General features: G+C 42.3%; 3 protein-coding genes across 6 annotated transcripts in view; all 3 read right to left on the bottom strand.

The window, feature by feature from the left end:
* Positions 1-20225, bottom strand: part of NOSTRIN (nitric oxide synthase trafficking) — a 59697-nt gene that overhangs the window by 26043 nt on the left and 13429 nt on the right. For all 4 annotated transcript variants that reach the window (XM_082630368.1, XM_082630366.1, XM_082630367.1 and 1 more), the window contains 5 exons: positions 14573-14656; positions 11814-11876; positions 11532-11613; positions 5195-5257; positions 2084-2182 (listed from right to left, as the gene is read on the bottom strand). In XM_082630368.1, the coding sequence (XP_082486494.1) occupies positions 2084-2182; positions 5195-5257; positions 11532-11613; positions 11814-11876; positions 14573-14656 (391 nt within the window). The remainder of the gene's footprint in view (positions 1-2083; positions 2183-5194; positions 5258-11531; positions 11614-11813; positions 11877-14572; positions 14657-20225) is intronic.
* LOC309809305 (cullin-4A-like) lies at positions 8750-9160 on the bottom strand (the record flags this gene model as incomplete). The annotated part of the gene is made up of 1 exon (XM_082630365.1): positions 8750-9160. One exon carries the CDS (start codon positions 9158-9160, stop codon positions 8750-8752), a length of 411 nt encoding a protein of 136 aa, XP_082486491.1.
* On the bottom strand, positions 9266-10993 carry LOC309809304 (cullin-4A-like; the record flags this gene model as incomplete). Its single annotated transcript, XM_082630364.1, is given in 2 exon segments — positions 9266-10575; positions 10578-10993. Coding segments are annotated over 2 exon segments (1698 nt in total). The 5' UTR covers positions 10966-10993.

Genomic DNA, 20225 nt, shown 5'->3' with positions numbered 1-20225 from the left:
CATTATTCAGTACCTGTTATGATCATTTCAAACTGTGAAGATTGACACAAGAGCCTTGTAATATCTTGCTAACAATGAATTTAAGTTATTCAACTGATAGTTTCCTCAGATGAAATAATAGAGTTACTTGGCAACAACAATTCTCTTTTTCTTTTAAGAATGTTTTGGGTTGCAGTGGTGCTGTCTGCACTTCCTTAGGGGGACTCCATCTCTGGGAGAAGATATTGACTATTTCCAAGGTTTCCAATCTGGGGCACATACCATAAGGGGTGTCCAAGATATTCTAATACTCCAATATTAGTTGTGTTCATTTTTGCCTAAAAAGAGTGTTCAAGCTTACTCTTATTCAATATATGAATTGATATTGGTGCCTACGTGTGGATAGTTGAGGATTCTGAAGTGTTCTGGAGGGAGAGTGGGCATTTTATAACATGAGAAGCTGATGTGGGTCCCGCAAATGCTGTCACTCTCAACATCCTGGGACACGTGCCCATCGGCAGGAGTCTGGATCATACGGATTTACAGATTTATTATCCACTTTAATTAGGTTAACACACACAAAATGAACACATGCCTTAAAAAAATTTCTGCTACGAAGCTGTAGATTGATGTTAATACAAACAATGCAAGCACAAGAAAGCCACAGGAAAACGCCAGAGCTGATGCTTTCTCCTGCTCCCAATTACAGGTGCATCATCACCAACGTGAAAAGCCAAAAACTGGGCTTCCCTGGTGGTGCAGTGGTTGAGAGTCCGCCTGCTGATGCAGAGGACACGGGTTTGTGCCCCGGTCCGGGAAGATCCCACATGCCGCGGAGCGGCTGGGCCCGTGAGCCAAGGCCACTGAGCCTGCGCTCCACAACGGGAGAGGCCACAACAGTGAGAGGCCCACGTACCGCAAAAAAAAAAAAAAAAAAAAGGCAAAATCTGGCATGATCTAGTGAGAGCTGATGAGAAGTTGACCAAAAAATTGACATTATCAAGAAGACATACTAGAAATACAAATTTATATTTACTATGAGTAAGGCTGAGCCTTGCCCCACATGTATATTTTGTCTGTATATGTCACTTAATGACTATATGAAGACATCATGATTAGCTAATCACTGAAAATATTATTTCATTTTTACCACATCCTTCAAATATTTCTACTTTTTTATGTTGTATAATGTTCATACATTAGTTTAATATAAAAAGTATTCTATATAATATACAAGATAGGTAAAATACATTATATAATACATTATGCTATGTGTATATATTTTTTTACTTATTTGGGGTGTGAGCTGAGAGATGTTTAATCGGGCTCCTTATCAAAAATATTGGACACCACTGGTTTAATTTGTCATCTGTCAATAATACCTTTTAAAAATATATGGGGGGCTTCCCTGGTGGCGCAGTGGTTGAGGGTCCGCCTGCCGATGCAGCGGACGCGGGTTCGTGTCCCGGTCCGGGAGGATCCCACATGCTGCGGAGTGGCTGGGCCCGTGAGCCATGGCCGCTGAGCCTGCGCATCCGGAGCCTGTGCTCCGCAGCGGGAGAGGCCACAACAGCGAGAAGCCCATGTACCTCAAATAAATAAATAAATAAATAAAATAAAAAAATAAAAATATATGGGGACTGGGACTTCCCTGGTGGTCCAGTGGGTAAAAACTCTGAGCTCCCAATACAGGGGGCCCGGGTTCGATCCCTGGTCAGGGAACTAGATCCCGCATACATACAGCAACTAAGAGTTCACATGCCACAACTAAGAGTTCACATGCCGCAACTAAGAGTCTGCATGCCACAACTAAGAAGCCCACATGCCGCAACTACGAGCCCGCATGCCAACAGGAAGATCCTGCGTACCACAACTAAGACCCAGAGCAGCCAAAATAAATAAATATTTTTTAAAAAGATCTTTAAAAAAATATATATATGGGGACCAGGAATAACTTAGGATCCTTCTCATATTCTGCCACACTACAGCCCTGCAGAGACCCCACACAGAGGGGGAATCAGCCAGTTCTCCTGTGTTCATAGCTAAGGGCAGGAAGCCCATCCATCTCTAAGCCATATGCACTCAGCCGGCCATGAGAGTTTACCTTCTGCTTCTCCTTCTCGGTCGTAATTTGCTTGGAGCTTTCTACAAGATGGAAAAGCGCTTCATGCTTCTTGGTACTAACCATCAATTTCTTCTTGGCCTAGAGTCAAAAACATACAAAAAAAAGCGAAAAAGGATCAGAAACTGATATCAAGAGAAAAACTCTTCTGTTCTGGAACAAGTCACGTTCACGTGCTAGCTTGAATGATCGTGTATTTTTAGGTCTTCATTTCTGCCCTCACCTCAAAATCTGCCTAAAATATCACAGTGGCTAACATTTTGCCCTGAGAACCACTGTATATATTTTTCATTACACTGAGTTCATTCAAGAGGGTCATACATTTTGTTAAATCACCGAAGGCTTGCGAGTTTCCAAAACATTGTTCTAGCTAGCATAATGGAAGGAAATGGCTTTACCACCCCCCGTACCCCTGCCAAAAACATCACAACAAACATGGAAGACTGCTGGCATCATTCTTTTAAATCTGCTTGGCCACAATTGAGGTCATTTTAAGATGCTCTCTTAAAACTTAGAGCAAAAGAAAAATTTTGCTCCCTGATGCCTGGGCTTGAGAGCTGGGCATCTGCCTGGCATCTTGTGAACTACCCTGCATTTGTGGTGGGCAGGCGGAGGGAGGGGTCAGGAAGGAAGCAGCATTCAAAGTCCCCTACTCTGTTGATGCCTCCAGCCTTGGCCTGGGTTATGATGTGGGTGATCCGTCATTGCCTATACAGTCCCAGCTTGGCAGAACAGGATGCTCCAGAGATAAAATCAACAGAATTTGGTTTGAGTTGGATTTAGCCTATTCAGGAACTGGGTTGATTGAAAGATGGTATGGTTTTTCACCTCAAGTTGCAATGACTGTAAAACCAGACAATGAAGGGAAAAGTCCAGGTCTCTCTTTCCCTAAGAAGTCAGAGGCAAAGCCTTCTGAAGGTCTCTAAACATATGAAACCTCTACAAAGTGGAATTCAAGGAACAAGAAGCTCAGAGACCCTCCCCTCCACCTTCTGTCGGTCACATGCCTGCTGATAAATGAGAGTAGGAGCCAAGAGCATTTGGTTCTTTAAGGCTCTTCATTTGAGTCTCCAAAACAGACTACACCGGGCTTCCCTGGTGGTGCAGTGGTTGTGGGTCCGCCTGCCAGTGCAGAGGACACGGGTTTGTGCCCCGGTCTGGAAAGATCCCACATGCCGCGGAGCGGCTGGGCCCGTGAGCCATGGCCGCTGAGCCTGCATGTCCGGAGCCTGTGCTCTGCAGCGGGAGAGGCCACAACAGTGAGAGGCCTGCGTACCGCAAAAAAAAAAAAACAAAACAAAAAAAACAGACTACACCTCATTACTGACATGCTGAATCCCTTGAATTGTAACTGGAGAGAAAACTATTATAGTGCAAGCATTTTATGTTCTCTAATTTCTCTGTCAATCTTCATAAAAAATAAAATCATTCTATTTAGAAAAATTACTTGATGGAAACTGGGAAATAAAAAAAGATTTTTTTTTGTTCCTGAAAGCAGTGGCAGTTACTGAGCATAGTTTCTCTTTTGGTCCATTGTATTGCATTTCCTGTGAAAGCTGAATATTTACAGAATTTTTTTTTTTCTTTGCGATATGCGGGCCTCTCACTATTGTGGCCTCTCCCATTGCGGAGCACGGGCTCCGGACATGCAGGCTCAGCGGCCATGGCTCACGGGCCCAGCCGCTCCGCGGCATGTGGGATCTTCCCGGACTGGGGCACGACCCCATGTCCCCTGCATCGGCAGGTGGACTCTCAACCACTGCACCACCAGGGAAGCCCTACAGAATGTATTTTTAAAAACAAATTCTCTTTAAGAAAGCTCATAAAATCAAGAGCAAAACTGAAAACAAACGACTGGACTCTTGTTTATGGGACCTTTAAATATTCACTATAAAAGTGATTCTTGTGAACATCCCTTTACCAGGACTGTTATTGCGGGCATACAAATTCATTTATCTCAAACATTTCTGATTAAAGTCCTTGTCTTATGGGGTCCTTGGTTCCAGCAGGAGCTTCAGAGGCAACACTGAGGGCTGAGATGCGGCCGCCTGTTTCTAAGGGTGTCTCCACTTATTTTGCACTCATGGCCATCTACTTGGGAAAAAAAGTTCTCTTTGGGCACCAACCCTTTGGGGATGAAAAAGAGAATTTCAACTTTGGTAGCACAAGTCCCCTCAAAGGGAATCATTGGGTTTTCCGAGCAGATTCCCTCTCCACTGGCTTCTAGTCCTTCCTACTCGAAATGAATTCCTCCTAACCTGGATTGTTCTAGAATAATCATATATATATAGGCACCATCTGTGATTATCTCTGTTTAAGACCCTGTGATGATATGCTCTAAATTCTCACACCAGATCATAATTCCTCTCCTTAGAAGTCATTCACTCTTTCCTGCACACGTTATCTAGCCAACTAAATTTTAAATTACATGGAAACAAGAACCATATCTTAGTACAGTGTGGTGCACAAGGAGTGGGCCGTACATACTTGTGAAACCAATACAGGCATCCCCCTTTACACATCTTTACCCACCCGTCACTGTGCTCCTCTCACTGGTGAGACAGAGATCACAAATGCCCTTACAAAAGATAAAACCAAAACTCAGTATTCATATCTTGCCCTAAGTTTCAAATTATACAGAGAGGCAGTCAGTGTAGGTAATGCTTAAGGGCAGTTACCTTGGAGCTCAGTGACTTGGAATAATTCTTGGTTCAACCATTAACCAGCTTTGTAACATTAAGCAATTATTAACCTCTGTGTCTCTGCTTCCCCATCCATCTATAAAATGGGACAGCACAAGGTCATATACCACATTGGTTGGCTTTTGTGATGATTCAACACATAAATATATAGCACTTGACATACAATAAACACCACATGTTAGCTATAAATAAAAGTCATTTTTAGAGTTCTGCTCCTCTATTGATTTAGTTGAAAGATATATCTATATAATAACCCAGACGAGGAAACATTTTGCTTTTCAGTTAGCACTTAGAAATACTGACACTAAAACACACGATCACATTTGTACAAAAGCCAAAAGCTTCAATCCTGAAAATTGGGTTTACACAAATGATATTTGTGTATACTTGCCTTAATTTGATGATTCCAGTTGCTAATGACAAGATTTGCTGTCTTTTCAACTTCATTATCAAGCTGTCGAAGGGAAAAAAAGAAAAAAAAATTTTTTTTGCCGTCTTCTTGTTGAGTCACAGTGCTGGCTTATTAATTCTGGTACAATTAGTAGCACAATTAAGTGGAATTTAAAAATCCTATAGAGGACATAGTTCCTGAGAAAAGTAGTCAACTCTCTTTTCCTCAGGTCAAGAATCTCTTCACAAGATTTACCCTGAATGCATTTGGTAAGATAATTATTTTTAATATATAACTCTGTAGACACAATATAAATGGGTACAACCTGTGTGGAGGAGGATCTTGCATAGTTTGGTATCACTTCCAGTCCCATTACTTCCTCTTCAGCATTATTCCATGTGGCCCAAATTTTAATACCGTGAGAGTCAGTATAAGTCCTAGGAGTGCTAATTTTACTGTCTTATTGATTGAATTCTTAATCATAATTAACTTTTTCTCCTACTTTAAAATAGCCAGTGGGGCAGTAAATGATGAAAATGGAACTAGGCAACCTCCTGAGGAGATCAGACTTAAGTTAGTGCAGAATCTTTTCTCCTGAACCATAGACCTTTCTTCAAAACCCACAGATCAGCCATTACTCAACCACTCTGAGATCTAGCAACACTGTACTTTTTTCTTTTTCAGTTCATTAGATTTGGAATATGTGGTTTAGCACAACAAATACAATTAAAATAATTTTATGCACTATGTCACTTTTGACTCTATGTTGCTGAAATATGGAACAAGTTCACTTTAAAAAATTCGACTTTTTTGTGAGAAAATGTGGCAGGGTGATAGGGGTGCAACAGAGAGGGGCAAATGCTGAAAAGAAGATTATAAACTGGACCAGCATTCTCAGGCGACCATGATATTAATTATCTAAAGTACTGATCATAGCACTGTGCCTAATTTAGTAAGTACTAAGGAAATTCTAGTGATTATCATATTATTATGTGTTATGAAAATATTTTGTAATTAATGAAGCATAGACTAGTGTTTGGCTTTTATTAAGTTGGTTTGCAAAGGCAGAAGATTATATTACTTTCTAGTAATTCCTGTAAACTTCCCCCATCACCCTAGCCCTAAGGAGAACATCCATTCTGGTAAAAATACATGGATGCCCACCAAACATCTATTCCATTTCCTGACTCAGTTTCATACGTTTGAATAAAAATTTTTTGGTATCATTTCTCTTCCATCAGGGCTTTCACAAATCCCCTCATCCTATGGACTTAACCACCTTTAAGACCTGCTTTATCTGGCTGTGATCACTTGAAACTCCCCTTAGCCACTGCCCCTGCCCTTCTCAAATACCTCCTATTACTGCTCTGAACTTCTCACCTGTAGCTGTCATTGACACAGATAATGACCATGACCCCATCCCTATCAGAGCTAAGCAGTGTTTATTAAATACCTCTTCATGTTGCCTGAAAATATATTTTAAAGTGCTTTCTGACTGTATTACACGCAAATGAAAACAGAACACAAATGAAATTGTTCTGGAAGGAAAAGTACACAGACAGACCAGAGAATACGCCATGCAAGAGGACCAGGTGCCCTGAAAGAATTGTTTAGTTATTTTTCTTCAATTTTAAGGCTATTTGATGATTATACCTAGTATTTCTTTTACCTAATTCCAAGGTCATAAGTATAGAGAAGCATTTCCTTTTAAAAATTGCGTTTATAATTCTATTTACAAAAGGTGTATCTATTCAGTGTAAAACAATGTAAATACAAAAAGGTACAAACAAATGAAATAAAAATAGCCTCTAATTCCACTATCTAGAGATAATTCTTATCAACATTCTGGGGAGGTGCTTCCAGGTTTTTTTCTATGCATATATTCACACATTTATTTTACAAAATTGCAGTTATATTGTTAGATTTTCTCATCTTGTTTTTTAATTTAGCATTACATCCCCATGTCATTAAATTCTGCTGCAATAAGATTTTTAATGGTTGCATAGTATTCCATTGCTTGAATTCATTGTAATTTATTTTTGGATGATGAAGAAGTTTCCATTTTTTCACTACTATAAACAATGCTTTATTATTTTTTTCTTTTTTTAAGGCCCATTAAAGTAATTTTATTCAGGGTAAGTCTACATTAAATTACAATGTCAACAATCAAGAGATAATGAACGTAAAGTCTAAGAAGTAGAATCTATCTGGTCTCTTATTACCGACCACCTGTTACTGAACTCACAAATGAAAATTTACAAATATAGAAATAAGGCCGATACTTAAAGAGGATTTTCACATGGAAACCCCTAAGATGGCATATTTTAAACACGTATGTTTCAAAAAGGGAGAATCTTTTAATAATTTAGCACAAAAATCAAATTATATAAACTTGGTATATTCCAGAAAATACTGCTTTCAACACTTACACCATGATCAAAATTCCTTTGGTAGCTTTTAATCAAAATGTAGCATGCTATTATGTAAAATATAAAGCACTTTTAAATGTTCTCAGAAAAGTATCTTTGTTTTAGTTACCACACAAACATCATTGTCTGCTGCTCAGCCTCAGCTGTGCGCACACAACATGAAAGCAGGTGCCACCGAGGTCACCCCAGCTCACAATGTCAAGTCTCCTCCGAAACCTTTTCAGCAGTTACAGCAGAGGACAGCCACCCTGCCCAGGCCGTGAAAACAAACCCAAACTTTACTGTCGCAATCATACAAACAACGCAATTAGAAAAAATCAAACAGCAGTTCCCCAATGCAGAGAACGGGGCTGCTAGACTCAATCTTAGAACAGCAAACACACACACACACTGCCCCCCTCTAAACCCTCAAACAGAAAATCCACAAGGGACGCAGTGGAAGTAAAGTGAAGGCGCCCATGGGCTCGCGGCGTCACACACGTCGGACGTGCTGTCCTCCTGGTGCATCAGAGGTCTCGCCAAGGAGCCCCATCCTGAAAGCCACTCCTCAGGGGTTAACACTTGTTGAAAGACTGGGAACAGATGCTACTATCCAGGCTGCATAATCGACCAGCCAGCTTTAAGAATGACTGTTTCTCCCTAACGTTTACCAGTAAGGTTCTTGTTTGGGGTCTAAGAGCTTGTGTCCCTGCAGCTCAGAAGGGCAGCACGGAGGGTCTCACACACACACCCTGAACACCAGCTTCTGCCACGAGAACACCGCTTACAAAGGAGCCTCTTTTAAGAAACCAGCATCTGCTTGTCCGACCTCAGAGTCACTCTGCAGAGCCACGGAACCACCCAAACGCCTAAAACAACAGGAGGAAGAACTGGAGGGAAGGTACACAAGCCATTTGCAAATCCTTGAGCCTGTGAAGGAGGATCCAAGGATCCCCTCTTTCCTGCTAGTCCCAAAGCAGCCATGCTGCTAAGTACCAGAAAGTCCTGGAAACAGCACAGAAGTGTTTCTGCCCTAAAGATACATTCTAGTGTCTCATGGGAGGAGCCGCCGCGAGCCTCAGGCCACGTAGCGGTACTGGTTGGGGCTGTCCTGGTCTCTCTCCATGCAGTCTCTGTCTATGAGAGATTAGATTCTCTTTTTCAAATCTCCAGGCTTGACGGGAAACTTCAGCTGATTATACAATTCGGAAACGAGCAGGCTGTGGCCCAGCGTCTTTCTCATCTTCATTATCCTGACGATGGCGGCGTCGATCTGGTACTGCCGGTCCTGGAACACGCGCTCTGTGGTGCTGACCTGCTCTTCAACGGTTTCCTTCATCTGAATTTGATTGATCTTGATCCGGAACAACTTGTGCTTGAATTCTCCATTGAAGATGAATCTGTCTCCGTCTTCGACCTCCCTTCCTTTGGGACTTTTGATCAGGACGCGCGCTTTCCCGCAGGCCAGGGACTGCAACGTCCTCCGCAGCTCGCTGTCCTCTATCCCAGTGGCCATCTTTATGTCCTCAAAGCTGAATCCGTCCCCTTCATTGAACATGAGAAGCACCAGCGTCTGGAACAGCAACACCTGGAACTCCTTCTTTCCCTTTTTAAACTCTGCTTTCAACACAGTGTGACCCAGTGTAGTTTGCCACTGAAGCTTTCAACCACTGTGCTTTCCAAGATAAAACGTCTTGAATACTTCCTGAAGTTTAATCATCTCTGGAGTTAGATGTACTTCCATGGGGGTGTACGTCGGCCAGTATCCCATCGTAAGTATGTTCACTGTCAGGTCTATAGAGCCCGGGTCACTTTGATTCTGCATATACTGCTTGAAATGAACCATGATGTCCTTAGAGAGCTCCATGTCCTTGAACATGCCTTCCAACTTGCCGGTGAACGCAGCCCCACACTCGTGCTTCAGCTTCGACAGCATAGACTTTTCAGCATCAACGGAGGCACTTTTTCCAACAAGGAGTCTTTTTGCCAAATCTTTCTTATAAAATGCTTCAAAGACATCTTTACCGTGAATGAACCGGAATAGGATCATGATCTTGTCCAGGATCCTCTCCAGCTCCTCGTCCGTTGCTTCCTTATTACCTGCTCTCAATTTTGAATCAACGTGCTTTGCAATCAGCTCTGCAGGTTTGTTTGGCCTCTTGTTGATGAACGATTCGAAGGACTCCTTCATCAGGTTGATGAACTTCTCGTTCCTCTGGAAGCACACTTCTATCACGTGGTCCACTCGGTCCTTGAAATCCAGCAGGTCCTGCACCATATCTTTATCTTTTTCAGGATTGATAACGATCGTTGTCCCAAACGTCTTGATGTACTCGCTCCAGTGCTGCAGCAGTGCCTGCTGGCCGCCCCGCACGCGGCTGAACAGCTGGTACATCTGAGTGAGGTCGGGCACTCTGTTCTCATCCAACAGGTGGTCCAGCCCTTTCTGCAGAATCGCTGTTAAATGTTCTCCTAACAGCTGCTTCTCCACACAGGCAATCAGTGGTTTCTGTGTGCTGTGGTCTAGATACGTGATCACGCGGTCACCCTCCTCCCCCAGGCGCTTACTCACATGGTTCAGGTACTCCGGAACCTCTCTTTCTTGCATTAACCTTTGGCCTTCTGCAGCATATAAACAATTAGTTTCTTCCAAAAATTTCAGTTCAAATGAATCTTTATACACCTGGAGGTCGGACAGCATGCCCAGCAGGCCCCGCAGCAGGCTCCGGCCCACGGCCTCCCCGCTCCGCTCCCGCTTGATCAGAAGCAGGATGCCATCGATGGTCTTTGTCTGAACCATTTTATCGCTAATAATATGGTTTCTAAATAGTTCTAATCCCATATCCCAGATGGAAGGAAGCATGGAATTCTGAAGCACGTAAGTACGATCCAGAAACAGGAAGATACTTCTGATCATGATCATTTGTTTGCAGTGATCCTGCCAGCATGTGTTAATCTTCTTTAAAAATAAACACTATCTAGCGAGTCTTCTCTAAACTGAAGGATTTGTGCTTGGACGTGGCCTTCACAGACCTGGCGCAGCTGCTGGTACAGCACTGGGGAGACTTTGTGAGAACAAAGGTTTTCAACAGCCTGGTAGAGCTCTTCCAGGTTATATCTGATGGAGGTACTACTCTGTATGGCTTTCACTGCTTCATGAGGTTTCTGCCAGGTGTCCTGAGTGTAGTTATCAGGCAATTTAGGTCTGTCTCGGAAATTCTTGATTACGAGTTTCTTGGAGCCGCCGGCGGCCCCGGGCTTGGAGGTGACGGCGGCCGCGGCGAGAGACGTGGGCTTGGTGAGGCCGTTGGTGTGTCCGACAAGCGCCGAGAAGCTGCCCTTCCGAGGGGTCTCGTCGGCCATGGCCGCGGCCGCAGCGCCCCGCCCGCCGCCCGCCGCCCGCCCGGCCTCCGCCTCGGCCTCCGCCTCGGCCTCGGTCTCGCCCTCGGTCTCCGCCGCCCGGCCTCGCCCTCCCTCCGCTGCGCTCCCTCAGCCCCGCCTGGCCCGGCCCAGTCGCCGCCCAACCCGGCCCAACCAGACCCGGGGCCGCAGGCCTCGGGAGCGCGCCAGACCCCGACCCGACCCGACCCAGCCCCGAGCTCGCGGGCGCCGCAGTCCGCGTCCGCCGCGGTCCGTGTGGAACCCGCAACAGTCGAGGGCCCGGCGGGGCGCCGAGGAGGCGGCCTCGTGTGGGGGGCAGGGAGTCGCAGCGCAGCCCCCGACCTTCCTCAGCCCGGGCGCGCCGCCATGCCGGCCCGGGGCTCGCCAACAATGCTTTAACAAACATCCTCGTACATAAATCTTTTGGTTTGTGTTTATTTTTATGGTAAATTCCTGAAACGTAGGAGCACCTTTAGATCACCTTTTATTTCTTGAGCCAAAGACAGAAATCTTGCTTTAACAGGGAGAAAAGAAAGATTTTGACTCACTGATTTTCTCTTCTTTTCATGTGCACTCAGGACTTGATGAGCTGGTTTTACTGCTTCCAACTCAATTGCTTTGCCAAGTTTTCTGGAAATAGAACATGAAAGACACACAAGCCTAGTATTAGGATTTATATCTACTTTCCGAATTATTTTCTGGGGAAGTAAAATGGTGTGTTAGGCATATCTACTCAGTGCAAGTTTGCAGTGGAGTATTTGTAGCATACCCACTTTAAATATTTATGACTTCCTTTAGGGCTGGAGCAAGGCCAGTGTGTGAGTACTCACTGATGCAGGTCCGCTGCCGACTTCATGCCCTCCGAGACCCAGGCCCAGGCACTGACAACACAGCTGGAGGCAAAAACAAGGGAGCACAAGTGTGGGTGTCATTTTCCCAGGAGTCTGAGAAATAAAGCATCATGTCTGAGCCATTGCATTCAGCAATTGCACTCATATCCCTAATCCTATTTCAGTTTCTCCATGGGATTAAATTCTGCCAACATATTTATTTGCACTATTGTCATTACATAAACTGCGTTTTTTTCCCAATCATTTTTCATCCTGGTTTCCATTTTTCATTTCATGTCTGTAGAAAATCAGGGAAATAAAGTAGCCAAGGGTGAGAAGCCACTTAGAACAGGCAGGAGAGAGCATGCCACCCTTAAAGACAATCTTTTCAGGCTCTTCATTTCACAGATGAATAAACGGAGGCTCAGAAAAGTGAAGTTATGGAGAACTCCAGAGCCCTGGTCATGTCCTGCGTGCTGCTCTTGGGGTTGGGGTCTAGGTCCTGTTCCCTGCGGGCCTTTAGGACAAACACTCAGATGTTCTACTGTCTTGTGAGTACTATCTCAATTTAACAAAAGGGTAACTCTGCCCTGACCCTAGCAGCACAAAGGGAGAATTAGGAAATATGACGCTATTTTCCTCCTACATATAGTTGGCCTTCAAACAGGAAGTCCATTGTATCAGTAAACCTCAGGGACAGAGCCAGTGTAGACTTTGATGGAAGGAAAGGGACAGACCAGCACCCATACTGAGAGCAAGATGGTGCAGAGGTTTGCCTCCACATGACTTAGGCTGCACCTGGCAGCCAGAGAATGGGAGAACTAGATCAAAGGATGTCAGATTTTCTGTGTATCCAAAGCCAGGCACAAAGCCAGGCACAAGAGAGTACCCACTGTATGCTTCCAATTATAGGCAAGTCCAGAAAAGACAAAATAATCTAGATTGAAAAAAAGCAGATCAGTGTTTCCTTGGGACTGTGTTGGGGGAAGGATTGTAGACAGGTATGAGGAGTCTTTTGGTGATGAAAATAGGTATATTTTGATTTTGGTGGTGGATATATGGTGTATACATATGTCAAAATCAATCAAACCTTATACTTAAAATGGGTGCGTCTTATTGCATGTAAACTAAATCTCAATAGAGTTGGCTTTTTTTTAAAAGAAACCCAAGCACACTTTCGGGAAGAGAATCTGACATTTGCCCCTGGGAGGAGCTGGGCGGCAGAGCAGGAAGGAGAAGGCGTTGGCCTCAGAGGTTCTGTGTCTGAATCCACAAGCTCCCCTTTGTTTCCTGCATGACCTTGGAAGAATCACTTGATTTCGCTGATCCTCACTTAACTGGTCTTTTAGAAGAGAAATAATTTGAGTTATTATACAAGTACCTAACAGATTTGGGTATAGATAAAAGTTCAGTTAATGCTTATTATTAAATATTGTTGTACTAACCCTGGTTAACCAAGCATTCTGTTCATGCCAACTCCTTGGGAGCACCATGCTGGATTCTAGGGTTGCCACACAATAAGACACACACCCCTACACCTACACCTCTCATCCTTTAGAAGGTAATCAAAACTAAAATCATAATAAACACTTAGGGAGCTTTGGCTCCAGCCAGGTATTAAACACATTTCTTGTATTATTTCATTTACTACTCACAGGAGTTATATGAGATGTGTTTTATTTCCATTTTAAATACACAATGAGAGGTAAAATAAATTGTCCTAATTTACCTACTTGGTAAGAGGTAGAGCCAGAATTTAAACATGGGTAGTCTAAATAAAGTCTATTTACACTCAACCACTGTGCTCTACTGGTTCCTTTGCAGGCTTCTAAAATACCATCCTAAAAATCAAGCTCAAAGTCAGAGCAATTTCAAAGCCATTATTTGCTGTTATGGATGATGCCTAGGGAGCAGGAATGTGGGCTCCAGAAGCCTTCCTTTTTTCTTTCCCTCTTTCTTTTACCATCAGAAGGGGTCTTTGCAATGGCACTGCCATTGGGTGGCATCTGCAAGCATTAGTCAAAAATCTTTGTAAGAAATTATCACTAATGGACCATTTTTAGAATACTAATACCTTTTTTCTCTCCCTGAAGAGAAGTAATTGACTTCATTCTCAACTGAATTGAAAAAAAATGTGAACCAACATTTTTTCAGCATCTGATGTGCCAATATCTTTACATATATTACCTCGTTTAATATGCACCCCCTGATACACACACACACACACACACACACATACACATATACACAATGGAGCACATCTTGTTACTCCATATAACAGAGGAGGAAATCAAGGGAGGCCAGGTTGCTTGTTGAAGGTCATAAATTTGAGATAAAGCAGGATTCACACTTCCTGATCTCAAGAACTTCCGACTTAACAACACTGCTTCCCAAGTTAATAACCTCACCAAGGCCTTTTATGAATATGAGCTTAGGAGTCAAAAAGACACAGGATGAACCCAGCTCTGAAATTCATTATCTGTGTGACCAGGCAAGGTTCTTAAACTCTCCAAGCCTCAAGTCCTTGTTTGTAAATAGAGATCATAAAAAGACTTCTCAGAGATTGTCGTGAGGATTAAATGTAGAGTATCTATGAAAGCATTTAACACAGTGTCTGGCACACAGTAAGAGCCCAAGAACTGGAAGCCATGCTTGATGCTCTGGACTTGCCACATTTATATGAGGAAGCTGGAATTGAACATATGTCGCTTTTTATTACTTTTAAGAGTGATTTTGCCTTATCTCTTCCATATACTTACTTTTTCTTTGTGCTCTGTAATGTTTTGCTCAGTTTGGTGGCCAGTTTCTGAAGTCCTTTGGCATAACTGATCTCCAAATTTGCCCTGTTAGCAAACGGATAGTTAGATAGGATACAATGGCTGGAAATCAAGCAAAACCACACACACACACACACACACACACACACACACACACAGAGAGAGACACACAAATATATGAAGGAGGACTCAGGCTGATAATGCAATGAATAAAGAGATGATTTGTCTACTATAAGGATTCTCCTGTCCTCGGTGTAATCTTTAAGGATATCCAAGAGAATCCTACAAAAGGAGAGAAGTTTTCATTTAACCTTCTTGTACACTAGTGTTATGGGTTGAACTGTATTCCCCCACAAAGGTGCTTAAGTCCTAACCCTACTGTCTGTGAATGTGGCCTTATTTGGAAATAGGGTCTTTGCAAATAATCAAGTTCAGCTGCAGTCACTAGGATTGGCTAGAACTCAGTATGGATGTGTCCTTATGAAAGGGAGAAATTTGGGCACAGTCACACACACACACACACACACGGAGAATGCTGTGTGAAGGTAAAGGGGCAGAGATTGGGATGATGGATTATAAGCTAAGGGATGCCGAAGGTTAATCGTCAGCAGACCACCAGAAACTAGGAGAGAGACACGGAATAGATTCTCCCTCACAGCTCTCTGAAGGAACCAACCTGACCAAACACATTGATCTCAGACTTCCAGCCTCCAGGAATGTGAGACAATATGTTTTTGTGGTTTAAGCTACAGTAAGAGACTGTGTAAGTTAAGTAACCCAGTCGATAGTACCTTGTTACAGCAGTCCTAGCAAACTAATCCAGCTACTTTCCTAGACACCAGCACCATCAGACTAGCTCTAGATTATAATAGCTGGCAATACAATAATACATTATGGTGGAATTAACCAAACAGAAACTTTCTAATGGGCCAGCACGAGATTTAGAAAATGAATTCCCATTACTTTCCATGCAGGACAAGACTCAGTAGGGAATCTGGGCATACCCTCCCAAAGAAAACTTGGTTCTTTGGATGGATTGAGTCACTCTTATCTTAAGCTGATTTTTCCATGTCCTAATTTAGGCCCATCTATAGCTAAAATGAAGACACATTTTTATTCATTTCACTTTTCAATGAAAATAATAAAAATGTAGGATATTAAGTTCAATTTATGCTACTTTTTTCATCTTAATATGGACCAAAGAGTCTTTGTTGCATATTTTTCAGTCTTTTAATTCTACTTTTATTATAAAACATCATTAGAATTATTTGTGACTCCATTTCATTTGGGGAACAATCCCAGGACTCTCCAGTAATTAACTTAATCCTTGGATGTTTTTACATAAATTAGACTCAGTGTTATAGACCAAAAAAGGAAAGACCTCTTTTATGAATGGAACCCAGAGATCATGGGCTATGGATCTATCGCTAAGTTTCGCTTCATTTTTCCTCTTTAGTACAGCTGTGCTCCAAGTTATTTTTAGCACCTTTTAAAAGAAAGAAAACCATTGTAGGCTGCATGTTAAGGCCTAGGTGCAGAAAATACCCATTTGGCATCAGGCCTTGGCCAAGTATAAGAAAAGGTTAGGGCAAATATTTTTAAATAATGAAGATGGTAAAGAAATATCTCATAGTGTTTTAAAAAAGATTTTTCTGCTCTAGGAATATGTGGTGATTGATGGAGAGAGAAAATCCTGGTCAGCAGCAAGCTGGGAGAGACCGCCACCCTTAATGAACTTGGATGCTCTAGAATCCCAAGAGAACGCTACGGCCCAGTAGGGTGGCTTTGGGCAACATTAAAATGAATTAATCAGACTTACCTCAAGGGGGTTTATGATAATTAAAAAATAAATTTAAAAAATTTTTTAAATAAAAAATTAAATTAAAATTTTTAATTAAATTAATAATTAAAATTTAATTTAATTTTAAAAAATTAAAATTAATTTTAAAAATGTGGTAATCACCCAAACCCAACAGGGGCTCAAAGACTGAAATGATTTTTATTGACTCGCACAACCTGAGCCCTGGATCCCTCTCTGATTTCCCCTCCTACTTGTCATCCCCTTGTTCACGGTACTCTTGCATAGTGGCCAAATGTCATCCTGCTTTAGGGCCTTTGCACTTGCTGTGGCCTCTGCCATGTATTCCTTCTGCTACATAACCCCATGTCATTCTTCTTCATGTCAACCCCAACAAGTCTTGTTCAAACATCACCACCTCAGAGGCTACCCTATCGAAAAGAGCATTCTTGTCACTATCTCCCTACAGCTTTATTTATGCCCTAGCATTTATCACTATCTTACATCACATAATTTTTTACTGTGCTTCTATGAATACCCCTAGAGTGTAAGCTCCATAAGAGTAAAGATTTTGTGTTGCTCATTGCTATATCCCGAGGCCTAGAACAGTGCTTGCCATGTTATTGGTGCTCAGCATGTATTTCTTGAATGAATGAATGAATGAATGGACTTCGCATCAGGTCTTGGTTAGAATTTTTAACCAGTCTCCACTACAAGTCTGTTCTCATTTCACCACTTTTGAAAACTTTAAACTGCTGAACTATTTAAATTCAGTCCTACAAGTTTGAGGTGTGCTCAGCTCTGATGTCAGCTTTCTAGCACTTGCAATAGCTAGATTCATTAAACCCTCTCCTAATCCATCTTTAACCAGAGGATTCCTTAGGACTTTCCTTTCCAACATTCCATTCTTGCTTGGAAGCAGCACACAGAACATTAAATATGATGATGCATTTGTCATGCTCAGCTAGTGCTGGGCACCAAAAATTTCTTAATAAATATTAATTTTTCTAATGTTATTATGAGTATGTATCCAAAAGGATCTCTAAACATTCAGAAATATACAGAGATGGGGAGAAGCGGGGGAAAGAATGCACATTTTTCTCATGCATCAGCTCTAGAACAATCCTGAATGGCTTCCCACAGGAAAGGGAATGCTGTCCGGCACAGCCTCTTCCTCAGAATTCAGTTTCACTTTTACCCTGTTCTTGCAGGTCCTACAAAATGGCTCAGAGGCTAAACAGAAATAAAAAGGACAATGATGAGGGGGAAGTGTGGCCTTCCCTTCATCGCTAACTTAATCTGATTCTAGAAAAAAGTTGGGCTTTGGTGTCAAGAAAGGGAGAGGGTCCTGCTCTCTTTGAATTGATGGGCTCTTGTTTTGAAACTGGCTTTATTCTTGAACCCCCGTATTTCTGCTGGCTTTCTCTCAAGTACAGTAGAAAACCAGCCTAAAGAGAGGCAATTACCACACAGCATTTCTTGCTTCAGAGCAGTAAGAGGATGTGTAGTTTTATAGGTTTGTATACAGCTTAAAAATTCTTGTAATCCTGCCCATGAAGTTCATGTCCAAACCGCTCTCTCTCCCAAAAAATGTGTTGCCATCACCTTTGTGACATGTTGCTGACACTTGACCTTGTGTGTTCTGTCTACACACAAACTAGTGACATCCAACATTTATTGTATACAACGTGCCAGACACCATTCTGAGTGTTTTAAGTACATTTCCTCATTTAACCTGCAATACCTCCCAACAGGAAGGCACACTTACTCTACCCATTTCATGGAGGGGAACACCAAGGCACAGAGTTTAGTCAGTAACTTGCCCGAGGTCATTCATGGAGAAGTGACCTCTGGGATTCAAACCCTCGTCTGGCTCAAGAACATGCCTGCCCAGCACTCCACTCTCCTGCCTCTGAAACTGTGGGGAAGCAGCTGGATAAGGAGAATTGCGGGGGAGTCAAAGGCAAGTGCTTTTTAAAATTGACACCGCCTCTCCCTTTGCCTTTAATTGTGGTGTTCTTAATCACCGCAACTCTGGTGGCTTAGCAGCTAGAAACGGGATCCACAGCAGCCTCTGTGTAGACAGAATGAGCTTCCTGGGGCCTCTTCCAAAAGCATCTTTGCAGTTCCTGGACGTGTTGAGGGTCTAGAAAAGTGGGGAAGAGGGGGCTCTGATATCAAACGTCACCAAGGTAGCCCTCTGAGACCAGACACGGCCTCTCTGAGCAGCATGATGTACCCTTCATCTCTGCCTTCAATACTATATTGGTGACCCTAATATACAAATATTATATATATTATATATTATATATTTCATATTTAAAACCAGCTTTAGAATCAACCAAGCAAAACAGGCTGCAATCATTTCCTCTTGCACTTTCAACCCTAATGACCATTTCAGAATCCTCAGCAGATTACCCCACACATCAGAAAGAAATGAAATGAAAAAGTCGGGAGGATGAGTTTGGATACGTGAGGAATGGAACCCGTCACTAGGCTTCTTTTCTGGTGAGTTTGCCTACAACTGAAAAACTCTCTGGCCTCTGACCCTGAATGGCCTTTATCTTAGCACAGGTTAATGGGTAAATTCCTCCCCAGAGGAAATCGCTCTAAGAAGCCATGTTCCAACTGGCAAGCGTGGAGAGAGCTGTCACTTTTGTAAGTTGGAACAAACACTGCCATGTGGCTCATCCGTGCTTAGGGTCTAATGAAGCAGAATATATAGCCTTTCAGAATTCCTGCTAAACAGAAGTGAAAGGATAGAGTTCAAAAGGGACACCTTTTCCCAAGGCAGAGGTGGCAATTTGCACCTCCAAGCACACTGGTTTCTTCTAAGGGAACTGTTTTATCATGGTTTCTGGCCTAAAAAGCACCACATGCAAAAGAAGTGAAGAAAGGCAGAGCTAATCTCAAACTGAGACATGGAATTTTTCCCCCTCATTAAAATAATCAGAAAAGAGTTTATAAGAACATTGAGCTTAATGTTCTAGCCCTGCAGCTACAACATCTAATAGGAGTTGAGATTCTCTCTCCAAGCAATTGTCTTGGCACATGTGAAATTGATGATGTATATTTCTTTGGATGGGTAACTCAATCTCAGAATATTCCGGTGAGTCTTAAAGATCCCTAACCAGGGAAATGGCATGCACTGACTTTTAATCCATTTATATTCCAATTTCCTCCCAGCATGTGGAGGCAGGTCAATAAATTTTCATTAGTAATAATGAAGACCGACCAATAAATCAAGACTAACATTTGTCTTAGATTTGAAAATAAATTATATTTATATTTTTGAAAGAAAGGAGAGATAGAAAATATCAGATTCAATATTTTAGACAGACCACAAATTAAACTGTAAGACTATAAGTGACCAGGTAATAAATTTTAGAGTACCGTGCTCTAAGAAAATTAAGATGATAAAAAGTGATAGAAAACGAACACTGTAGCTGGCCCCTGTGTCTATGAGGAATTAATTAAAATTGAACTAAAAATGGTACTTGCCATTTGAAAACCTGACCTTAAGTTTCCTTAGAGAGAAAAAATTGACTTTCCCATCAAAGTCTGTTTAAACCTTAGCTGTGAGGGTGCAGGGAACCAAACACTTAAATAGTTTCTGGAAATGTGCCTTTGTCTTTTTGAATCTGATCTGTGATTGTGTTGAAATGAACCTGATGACTTTGGCATTAGGCATCTTAGGAGCTGCTGTGTGTTTCTGGCTAAATCTGAGTTACTACCATAAAAAAAGAAACTGGAGAAACTAATTGGATAAAAGAAGCTAAGCAATACCATGAATTGCAGAATTTCCAGGCAAAATGGTGTTTCAATACCAACACTTTT

This window comes from Mesoplodon mirus, assembly GCF_964341445.2.
Source record: "Mesoplodon mirus genome assembly, chromosome: 8".
Taxonomy (NCBI): Eukaryota; Metazoa; Chordata; class Mammalia; order Artiodactyla; family Ziphiidae; genus Mesoplodon; species Mesoplodon mirus.
Note: the sequence above shows the minus strand (reverse complement) of the source record. Positions and strands in the feature narration are given on the sequence as shown.